General features: G+C 44.4%; 1 protein-coding gene across 7 annotated transcripts in view; it reads left to right on the forward strand.

Annotated features, from left to right (window-relative positions):
- Positions 1–3,094: 3,094 nt before the first annotated feature.
- The window catches only part of nell1.L (neural EGFL like 1 L homeolog), a 318,833-nt gene continuing 309,603 nt past the window's right edge, over positions 3,095–12,324 (forward strand). For 2 of the 7 annotated variants that reach the window (XM_041589241.1, XM_041589246.1), the window contains exon 1: positions 3,097–3,247. In XM_041589241.1, coding sequence (XP_041445175.1) covers positions 3,199–3,247 — 49 coding nt within the window. In that variant the 5' untranslated portion in view covers positions 3,097–3,198. 7 annotated transcript variants of the gene reach the window in all.

Below are 12,324 nucleotides of genomic sequence, written 5' to 3' on the forward strand. Positions count from 1 at the left end.
TGGAGAAAGTAAGGCAAGCTGGAGAAAGTAGGACAAGATGAGACAGTAGGGCAAGATGGAGACAGTAAGGCAAGATGGAGAAAAAAGGACAAGATGATGACAGTAGGGAAAGATGGAGACAATAGGGCAAGATGAAGACAGTAGGACAAGATGGAGAAAGTAGGTCAAGATGGAAAAAGTAGGAAAACATAGAGACAGTTGGACAAGATGGAGATAATAAATCAAATGGTAACAGTAGCACAAGATGATTCCTTTATAATAGTGTTGTCTATCCTGCAGCCCATCAGGTATTGTTGAAGTACAACTCCCAGCACTAGTTGATTGAACGGCACAATAACAAAATCTAAAGGGCCACAGACTTTAGAACTTACCTATAGAACTATCTCTACCCAGTGCTACTTAAGCTATTAGTACCCCATTTGAATACAAATCATCAATAGGTAACTCTTTATTTTACCCTCTGTGGTTGCACCCACAACTATTCAGTTCACGAAGAGACTAAAACTTCCTCTACAACAAAATATTCAACAGTTTTCCGAAATTGCAGGAAACAGCCATATTTGCCTGATCCTTAAATCCCTGTTTGTCTACTGAGACTGTGAAAAGGGCAACATTATCCAATTTTATTATCAACCCCACTTGGATGACCCTCACGATGGTTTGAAAGAACTGCTGATTGCACACACCAAGCAATTGCTCTGCAATCAAATCTCTCCTGGAGAGGCGACGGCTTCTTATTTCAGCAACAATTGCTGCCCTAGGGGCTCAGTGACGGGAAAGAGGTTCATCCCCCATTTCCCTAGGGTGGTGCCTATACCCCCAGTCTCATACAAACTCACTATGAAAGGGAGTAATTATAAGAATAATGAATATTCTATTAAGATGTGCTGTATGAGGTTATACTTGTGTGCCCAGAACATTCCTTCTCTGTATATTTGTATTTATACATATGGGAGGAGGAGGTGCCATATTGATTCCCTTAGACAGTACAGTATGAGGGTATAGCTTATTGTGTGCCCAGAACATTCCTTCTCTGTATATTTGTATTTATACATATGGGAGGAGGAGGTGCCATATTGATTCCCTTAGACAGTACAGTATGAGGGTATAGCTTATTGTGTGCCCAGAACATTCCTTCTCTGTATGTTTGTATTTATACATATGGGAGGAGGAGGTGCCATATTGATTCCCTTAGACAGTACAGTATGAGGGTATAGCTTATTGTGTGCCCAGAACATTCCTTCTCTGTATATTTGTATTTATACATATGGGAGGAGGAGGTGCCATATTGATTCCCTTAGACAGTACAGTATGAGGGTATAGCTTATTGTGTGCCCAGAACATTCCTTCTCTGTATATTTGTATTTATACATATGGGAGGAGGGAGGTGCCATATTGATTCCATTAGACAGTACAGTATGAGGGTATAGCTTATTGTGTGCCCAGAACATTCTTTCCTTAAAATCATTGCCCCAGGAATGTTTAGCTTATCCTTAATTTTGGCTCTGCCCCTCTCTTCTTGCTTTAGAATATTAGGAGGGGAGGGGTCTGTTCAGTGTCTCCCTGTTGTTTAGTTGGTGGGTGCTGGGTGGGTGCAGATTTGGGAGCTGTCCATTCAGCACCATAAAATGTAACTGTTAGGTTTATTACTTTATGGAAAAAGGGAGAGAAAAGATAAACAATAAAAAGGATTTGTTTTGAAATAAAATAAAAGTCGGATCTTGTAAAACTTCAGAAACACGTGACTTTAAGGCTTAAAGTCAGGCTTCGTTTATTATATAAATATTAATATATATATTTCTGTAGGGAAACAAGAGCAGGACAGGGATGTTGGTGTGAGTTTTGTATTTTCATGTAACGTTTTCAATAAAACCCTGTATATTAGGCACCGTGAGATAGTAAGTCTTTGTCTATAGTGAACCCCCTACTTGTTGGTGACAGTTGTAACCCACATTGCACTTACTGAACTTACTGCACTTGGGCCCCTCTCTGGAGAGACTTTTATTTAGAGGCTGATGATGTTTAACCCTTGCCTCCCCTGTTATGGTGTCTGGATATATCTCACTGACTAACCCAAACTTGCCTGAACCTTGACCTCAGAGTTTAACCTCATCCTTCCCTGGACCCCACATTCTCTCACAGGCACTTTAGCCTGCCATAAGGACCCCCAGTTCCAGGCTACCCTTCCCCCATCCACTCTAAGTACATTCTCTCATATTAACCCCGACCCTCCAATAGCCATATTCTACCAGTTTACTCGTTTACCCTTTATTCTGTCGAGCACCTGACAACTGGTTAACGCATTCCTACATCTAGTTGCACTGGTTCATCCTTTTCTGCCTGTGGTTCTAACTCTGCGCACAGTTGGTCACTAGTTAACCCCTACCAGCCCTGAGTACTCACTTGACTGCTTAACCCTTCCCTGCCCTGAGTACTCACCTTTCACATTGTCTGATTGCTGAACCATTGTCAACCCTGGGGATTCAGCTTGCTCTTTGTATCACTGTTTAACCCTTGTCAACCCTGGGTACTTACCTTGCTCAATGTCTACTTGTTTAACCCTTGTCAATTATGGTTACTCTCCTTGCTCATCGTCTGACTGCTTAACCCTTTCCTGTCCTGAGTATTCACCCAACACACTGACTGTTTAACCCTTCCCAGCCCTGTATATACACCTTGCTCTTTGTATCACTGTTTAACCCTTGTCAACCCTGAGTACTCACTTTGCTCATTGTCTGACTGCTTAACCCTTCCTGCCCTAAGTATTCACCCAACACACTGACTGTTTAACCCTTGCCTGCTCTCAGTACTACTCACCCCGCACATACTTTAATGTCAAACATCAGTCTGAGTTTGGAGCTTGCGGCTAAACCATTTCTGCTCGGTAGGGGTGGTAGATGGAGAGATAATTCCTGTGTAATGAATCTTTCCCTTTTATTCTCACACCCGCTAAGTGATCGGTGACCCAAATTGTCTGGGAACCTGAATGGAGGAGCTGGCTGTTCCCACCGCCAAGGAGGAGACAGTGGGAGAGTCTGTGATCTTGGTGAGCTCCCCCCGCGCTACCGGAGTGGTACGGTCGGAAGACTCTCCCAGCCGGGGAAGCTGTCAGTGTGTCAGTGAGGCTCGTGCGGGGACTCGGGAAGTTTCGCGGCTGCAGGGGGATTATTAGGGGCTCCTTCTCCGCTCACTGCGCCAATGGATGGGATGCTGGCTGTGTGGGCGTGCGTGTTGGCTGCCAGGGCAGGTAAGGGACATGGGCCGGGGTGACAGTTGGGGGTGACAGTTGGGGGTGGTGGAGGGTACTGACTGGCACAGCAGGGTGTGTAATTGTAGGGGGTAGAACAGGGACTGATATAACAGGGGGCAGTTGCAGCTGATGGCAGTTGGGCAGTTGGGCAGTTGCAGCTGATGGCAGTTGGGCAGTGTAGAGCATTTGATGGGCAGTTGGGGCACAGCAGATGGCAGTGTGTGTTATAGCAGATGGCAATAGGTGGGGTAGTATATTTTATAGGTGCTAGGGTAGAGGGTGGTACAACAGTGGGCAATGGGTGCTCTCACAGAGAGTAATTAGGTGCTTGGAAGACACAGTAGGGCATTATAGGTGGTACAGCAATGGGCAGGCAGGTGGTATAATAATAATAATAATAATAGAGTAAAAAGGTGCAGTAAGGGAATGGTTGGCACATAGTACAACAGGGAGTTATGGGCAGTAGCAGGGGGCACGGAGGTGCTACAGAAGGGCATTATTTATTGTTATATTGGTGTTCGATTGGGAGGTGCCATTGTGTTCATTGTTCTGCCAGTATGTGATTCAGGGATTATTGGATTGTGACAAAGGGGTTAATTGCTATGGCTGATTTAAATGTTATATCAATGGGGGTTTCAATGTAATTCTGGGGCAGTGGGTGGAACAGAGGCTGTGAAATCGTGTGTAATTGGGAAGTTTGGGGGGTTTACTGTGGCAGCAATGTTCAATTAGGTGGCACATGGGGTTAATTGGGCTAACGGGGTGTGGTTAGGTGGCATCTGGGGGTTAATGGTTATGTCAATATGTCATTAAGTGTTAATGGGGATTAACTATTAGTGATGCAAGATTTGGGTGGTATTGGGGGATCATTTTTGTGCCAGAGTGTGATAAGGTGGTATTTTGGGGCTGTGTGATTAGCTGGCGCTGGTGTTGTTGTACCAATGTGTGATTAAGTGGTGCCCTGGGGTGACAGATTGTGCAGGGGCTGCAGAACAATTTGGGCTTATTTGTTGGCATGGGCTGGTGAAACAGGGGGTGAGGGCACAGATGCAACATGAAGCTTTACTGGATGGTACAGTGCGTGGCACCTCACAGGGAGACGGAAAACAGGGATGGGTGAGCATGGCAAATACGACTGGGTGCCTGGCACAGCTGTTGATTGTATCCAGGGGAGCATGGAACGTCTCATTGCCTGGCACAGCGGCAATATATATAACATAGGGCTGCCGTTGCTTAAATGTAGCTGGTGTTATTGGCTGATGGTGTCACTGGCAAATTCTCAGTGGGCACTGGAGGTACCAGTGGATATATATAAGCCCACCCTTACTTTAATAAACCTGACCCTGTGTCTGATCTCTCTCTCTCTCTGCATCAGTTGTGGGGGCTGTTCTGTTGGCACGGTGCCATGTTCACTAACTGCCCCCCATTCTCAGTCACTAACACTGCATTGAGAAGTGCCCGGGTCTCTCACTGTGTAATGTATTCCACCCAGAGCCGAGCTGTCACTCACAGAGCAGGGTAATGAGGCAATGCAGGAGCGGCCAGGCATATGCCCAACATCTTTACTGGGTACTGCTGAAATGTCACTGGTGTGTACTGGGCAGGTGCCCACCAAATGGTATCATGGACCTGCTGGGCGATTGGGGTTATCTAGGTGCCAGGTGGAGAGAAGAAATAGAAGGAATATTGGGATGACTGGAGATTTAGCGTCCACCCTGCCAGTCTATAGAATGTCTCAGTATCAGGTCCATTCCAGCCGGCAGTCTATAGAATGTCTCAGTATCAGGACCATTTCATCCCGGCAGTCTATAGAATGTCTCAATATCAGGACCATTTCATCCCGGCAGTCTATAGAATGTCTCAATATCAGGACCATTTCACCCAGCAGTCTATAGAATGTCTCAGTATCAGGACCATTTCATCCCGGCAGTCTATAGAATGTCTCAATATCAGGACCATTTCATCCCGGCAGTCTATAGAATGTCTCAATATCAGGACCATTTCATCCCGGCAGTCTATAGAATGTCTCAATATCAGGACCATTTCACCCAGCAGTCTATAGAATGTCTCAATATCAGGACCATTTCATCCCGGCAGTCTATAGAATGTCTCAATATCAGGACCATTTCACCCAGCAGTCTATAGAATGTCTCAGTATCAGGACCATTTCATCCCGGCAGTCTATAGAATGTCTCAATATCAGGACCATTTCACCCGGCAGTCTATAGAATGTCTCAATATCAGGACCATTTCACCCGGCAGTCTATAGAATGTCTCAATATCAGGACCATTTCACCCAGCAGTCTATAGAATGTCTTAGTATCAGGACCATTTCATCCCGGCAGTCTATAGAATGTCTCAATATCAGGACCATTTCACCCAGCAGTCTATATAATGTCTTAGTATCAGGACCATTTCACCCGGCAGTCTATAGAATGTCTCAATATCGGGGCCATTCCACCCCGGCAGTCTGAAGAAAGTCTCAGTATCAGGACAATTCTACCCTGGCAGTCTATAGAATGTCTCAACATCAGGACCATTTCACCCCGGCAGTCTATAGAATTTCTCAACATCAGGACCATTCTAGCCCAGCAGTCTATATATTATTGTTATATTATTATACAGTATTGTGACCTTTCACTGCTGGGAATAATCCATGGTTTTGGGGTGCATATTGGACCCAATGCTTCAATATTGGCATCTTTCTCACCTGGATGTCTGTATGTGACATATTGGACTGTCCAGGTTACTGAGCCGACCAAATCTTTCAATAATGGGGCATTTCTGACCTCCTAGATAGAGACCTAAACACTTGGACTTTCCCACCTGGGTGTCTGCATGTGAGATAGTTTCCAGACTAGATGTTTCACTGGGTCCATTCTGACCTGGATTTCTCTAGACAAAGAGCTAAATACTTGGACTGGGTAATTCAATATTGGGGGGGACGACGTTTGGATGCCTGGACTGCAAGTCAGCTCTGAATCAGAATTCTACACTGCTGTCTGCAAAGGAGACCTGTTATCCAATGGTTGACTTATCAAACAGGTCCATTCTTCCCTTTTGATCTGTAGAGGGATTAGTGGGGTCCCTGCATTGCAGACAGGATTAAGGCCAAGTTAAGTCTGTAAAAGGAATGTTGGGGTGCCCAGGCTTCACTGATTCCAACCCCCATGTATGGATATGGAACCCTGAGTTATCGATCAGCTTGCATGAAGCCTACAGAGCTTTTTAAATAACTTGGATATTTCTTTATGGTTTGGAGCATCGGGTTAATGTTGCCTTTGATACTGCGTCGCATAATTCCATTGTATATGAGTGCCGGGCTGAAAAAAAGAAGTGCAGTTTGTTACCGAGAATCCCTTTGTATGTATATGTGTGTGTGTGTGTGGGGGGGGGGGCATTCATCCTCTTGCAGCAGCCAAGGGGTTAATATTAGTTAAAAGGATTAGAATTAAACCCACCCCAAGCACCGTTGCCTTTCTATCCGCCTGTCAAAAGGAATTGCAACTTGCTAACCAGATTTTCTCAAATAACAGCATTAATAGCAGCTATCTGTGGGTGGCCTCCTAGTATCACTATTTCCCTTTATCCCTGACATTTTCCCTTTATATTTATTTATAGTGTGGGGCTCCAGAAACTGCCAATTGCTTCTCTCCTCTGCATGTCAGCCGTTCCCTATCTGTCACCTACCGCTTCTCACCCCAGGGTTTCAGTGAAGGGGTTAAAACTGGCAGCATATTTTCTAATTTCACCCGTTGAAGAGGCGGGGGCTGCCGTATATACCCGCAGGCCTCGTTTTCTGCCCCAGTCATTGAAGTCTTTGACAATAATGTTCACCCCCGTCCAAAGATTCCCCCTTCCCCAGCAATTTCTTGATTATCCACGGAGAGTCCGAGAAGTCACTTCCCATTAATATTTAATGCAATTTCACTCTGGGGGCTTCTAGATATTTATTCACAGGGCTGGGTCAGCTGAATGACATCAGAGTGGGGTTATCGCTAGGTTGAACCCCCATTTGTTTTTTTTGATTGCTGAACTGCATCTCTCAGCAAAATCCAGTAACTAATGGCTCTTCTTGTCACTTAGCATCCCACACTGCAATTGAGTAATGAACAGAGCAATGATGTATATGTCTCTTCTACTCATATATTCAAGTGCTAGTTAAATATTTAACATTGGCTCTGTTAGGTTCAAACACATCCATAGCGAATACACTACCCCCTGCTGTAAGTCATAAGGATATTAGAAATCACTGAGGGGTTGTTCTGTGACCATATAAAGACACAAGGCTGCAGGCTGAGTTATACAGGGAACTCTGAGTATCACTCATGTATTATAAGGGATAATGTACCCCCTACTGTAAATGATAAGGATATTAGAAGTCACTGAGGGGTTGTTCTGTGACCATATAAAGGCACAAGGCTGCAGGCTGAGTTATACAGGGAACTCTGAGTATCACTTATGTATTATAAGGGATAATGTACCCCCTACTGTAAATGATAAGGATATTAGAAGTCACTGAGGGGTTGTTCTGTGACCATATAAAGGCACAAGGCTGCAGGCTGAGTTATACAGGGAACTCTGAGTATCACTCATGTATTATAAGGGATAATGTACCCCCTACTGTAAATGATAAGGATATTAGAAGTCACTGAGGGGTTGTTCTGTGACCATATAAAGGCACAAGGTTGCAGGCTGAGTTATACAGGGAACTCTGAGTATCACTCATGTATTATAAGGGATAATGTACCCCCTACTGTAAATGATAAGGATATTAGAAGTCACTGAGGGGTTGTTCTGTGACCATATAAAGGCACAAGGCTGCAGGCTGAGTTATACAGGGAACTCTGAGTATCACTCATGTATTATAAGGGATAATGTACCCCCTACTGTAAATGATAAGGATATTAGAAGTCACTGAGGGGTTGTTCTGTGACCATATAAAGGCACAAGGCTGCAGGCTGAGTTATACAGGGAACTCTGAGTATCACTCATGTATTATAAGGGATAATGTACCCCCTACTGTAAATGATAAGGATATTAGAAGTCACTGAGGGGTTGTTCTGTGACCATATAAAGACACAAGGCTGCAGGCTGAGTTATACAGGGAACTCTGAGTATCACTCATGTATTATAAGGGATAATGTACCCCCTACTGTAAATGATAAGGATATTAGAAGTCACTGAGGGGTTGTTCTGTGACCATATAAAGACACAAGACTGCAGGCAATATAAATTTAAGATGCAAAAGAAAGAGAAAAAACAGTTACCCTAAGTAGATATCCCAGAATAATGTATTTGATTATTTTATTTGTGAAGTGAGATTGGTTTGTTGATGTTTTCTGGGTCTCATGAATTTTAATGCGCATGAAATGATATTGTTCCTATTTTCAGGTGTTCGCCCCGTAATCGAGAGCAGCTCTCGAATGAAACTGTGTCATCTTGTGCTTTAGAGGGGAACCGGCCGTGTTCATATTTAATACTGTGCATCAGCCGAGCAAGAATTCTCTTCTTGGAATATGGATGTTAGCAATCCTTCCATAACCCTTAATCTGACACAGGGCTTAATGTTTACTATAAATATCTCACTGGATATAGATGCAGCTTGAACACACTCTAAGGTAGTGCCAAGGCAATGTTAATGATGGTGGGGCCTAGAACAAAGTCAGAACTGTCTAACCAGCTGGAGCTTTTCCTCATCAACCACCAAAACTGCAGGTTATTTGTACTCCAAGGTACCCACAACCATACCTTGTCCTACTGTCTCCATCTTGTTCTGATGTCATTGTTCTGCCACTCCGACCCCATAATTTCCTACTGTCTCCATTATGCCCTAGTGTCTGTCTTGCCATACTATCCCTATTTATGCTACAAACCTCTTGCCATAACCTCTTCATTTTGACTTAATGTCATTATCTTCTACTACTGTCTCCATCATGTCCTACTGTCTCCATCTCATTCTACTGTCTCCATCATGTCCTACTGTCTCCATCTTGTCCTACTGTCTCCATCTTGTCCTATTGTCTCCATCTTGTCCTACTGTCTCTATCTTGCCCTACTGTTATATTATTGGAGCCTTGCTGTAACCATCATGATCTGCTCATAGAGATACATCTATTATGTCCTTCTGAGGTTTTCATGCTCTTTCTACCTCTGTTTTCTCCTCTGTTTTGCCCAAGGCTGAATTCCATATTTTACTTTAGCAGAGGAACTACTGTAGTTCCTCTGTGGCAGCTCCAGTTTGTAAAGCATTTTGAACAGAATAGTTGTACTGGACAATACACTAAAATGAATTTCCAATTATAAAGGGGTTGGGGCCACTCTCGCCCATCCTCCCTCTTCTCTCCCCTTCTATATTTCTCCTCTCCCCCATTTGTCTCTCTACTCCCTAACCCCCTTTCCCTTCTCTCCTTCTGTCTCTCATCCCCTCTCCTTTCCTTTTCTCCCCCAACTGTTTGGCCTTACTCTCCCCCATCCTCCCTCTTCTCTCCCCTTCTATATTTCTCCTCTCCCCCATTTGTCTCTCTACTCCCTAACCCCCTTTCCCTTCTCTCCTTCTGTCTCTCATCCCCTCTCCTTTCCTTTTATCCCCCAACTGTTTGGCCTTACTCTCCCCCATCCTCCCTCTTCTCTCTCCTTCTATATTTCTCCTCTCCCCCATTTGTCTCTCTATTCCCTAACCCCCTTTCCCTTCTCTCCTTCTGTCTCTCATCCCCTCTCCTTTCCTTTTCTCCCCCAACTGTTTGGCCTTACTCTCCCCCATCCTCCCTCTTCTCTCCCCTTCTATATTTCTCCTCTCCCCCATTTGTCTCTCTACTCCATAACCCCCTTTCCCTTCTCTCCTTCTGTCTCTCATCCCCTCTCCTTTCCTTTTCTCCCCCAACTGTTTGGCCTTACTCTCCCCCATCCTCCCTCTTCTCTCCCCTTCTATATTTCTCCTCTCCCCCATTTGTCTCTCTACTCCATAACCCCCTTTCCCTTCTCTCCTTCTGTCTCTCATCCCCTCTCCTTTCCTTTTCTCCCCCAACTGTTTGGCCTTACTCTCCCCCATCCTCCCTCTTCTCTCCCCTTCTATATTTCTCCTCTCCCCCATTTGTCTCTCTACTCCCTAACCCCCTTTCCTTCTCTCCTTCTGTCTCTCATCCCCTCTCCTTTCCTTTTCTCCCCCAACTGTTTGGCCTTACTCTCCCCCATCCTCCCTCTTCTCTCCACTTCTATATTTCTCCTCTCCCCCATTTGTCTCTCTACTCCCTAACCCCCTTTCCCTTCTCTCCTTCTGTCTCTCATCCCCTCTCCTTTCCTTTTCTCCCCCAACTGTTTGGCCTTACTCTCCCCCATCCTCCCTCTTCTCTCCCCTTCTATATTTCTCCTCCGCATTTGTCTCTCTACTCCCCATTACTTTCTTGATCTTCATTACTCTTTTTTTTTCTTCTTTCTGCCCCCATCAGTTTCTCTCTTCTCTCATGGGAGACCCGCTGTTCTATTTGTGAAGGGCCCTAGACATGTAATTAGGCTCGTGGTAGTGACCTTACCCGGGTGCATTCCACACTCTGATTGGACAGGACAGGAGCACACTGTGCTGTGATTGGACTGGACTGCCCACTACACATTTCTCAGACAAGACATCCAGCTATGAAACACCTGCAAAGGCTACAAGTCATCATTGTGGAGGCGCTGGCTGGGAATTAGGTCACTGGTTTGGGTATCAAGGAGAGCCCAGAAATGCCCAGAATAACTGGAAAATCTCCTGACGTCCTGCTGGGCCAATCAAACCCTGGATTTAACACAGAGGGGCTAATTAGAAACATAGGTTCTAAATTGCCATAGCAACCCATCAGATCTTTATTTCACTTTTATTGCTTGTAGCAGTCTAATTAATATTAATTGCCGGCCCAAAGCAAGTAAGCAAATCTGAAAGCGAATTCTAGGTGTCAGTCTCTCTCTATATATCGGCACAGCTCTCAGTCTGCACCATTGTATCACAGAGAGTTGCCCTGCTACATCTGGAACATCCTGCGAGTGAATGGGTTAAAAGACCATAATCTTGGAGGTTTTTGCTCAATTAACAGCTGAATATTTCTGCCTGATTAAAGTTTAGAGTTTCTCACAGCAGGGTGGGGACGGGCTCCTCTGAATACTAAAGGGATACTGTCATGGGGAAAATTTTTTTTTCCCAAAATTAATCAGTTAATAGTGCTGCTCCAGCAGAATTCTGCACTGAAATTTATTTCTCAAAAGAGCAAACAGATTTTTTTATATTCAATTTTGAAATCTGACATGGGGCTAGACATATTGTCAATTTCCCAGCTGCCCCAAGTCATGTGACTTGTGCCTGACTTGTGCTTTCTGGCAGGCTGCTGTTTTTCCTTCTCAATGTAACTGAATGTGTCTCAGTGGGACCTGGATTTTACTATTGAGTGTTGTTCTTAGATCTACCAGGCAGCAGTTATCTTGTGTTAGGGAGCTGCTATCTGGTTACCTTCCCATTGTTCTTTTGTTTGGCTGCTGGGGGGAAAAAGGGAGGGGGTGATATCACTCCAACTTGCAGTACAGCAGTAAAGAGGGACTGACGTTTATTAGAGCACAAGTCACATGACTGGGGGCAGCTGGGAAACTGACAAAATGTCTAGCCCCATGTCAGAATTCAAAATTGAATATAAAAAAATCTGTTTGCTCTTTTGAGAAATGGATTTCAGTGCAGAATTCTGCTGGAGCAGCACTATTAACTCATTCATTTTGAAAAGTTTTTTTTTCCCATGACAGGATCCCTTAAGCATGGACAATGTTTTTGGCTTCTCAAAGTGGGCCAATGGGAACTTTTTGGGTTATAAGGGACCCCTTTAAAGTCAGATTGTTTAATAATTAATACATGAAGTCAGTGTCACTTCCAAGGGCAGTTATCTACAATATCTTCATAAAAGTTTTTGGAAAACATCCCTTAGTTGCTTGTGATGTCATTGACTGACAGAAAGGGAGTCTGAATAGCTCGCTAGATGGGCTGTAAAGCACTGGTGTGACTGTTTTACGTCATTTATTGTCTTCAAACTGTGAACTATGGGATTAAAACCTTGGAC

This window comes from Xenopus laevis, chromosome 4L (genome assembly GCF_017654675.1).
Source record: "Xenopus laevis strain J_2021 chromosome 4L, Xenopus_laevis_v10.1, whole genome shotgun sequence".
In the NCBI taxonomy this organism is placed as follows: domain Eukaryota; kingdom Metazoa; phylum Chordata; class Amphibia; order Anura; family Pipidae; genus Xenopus; species Xenopus laevis.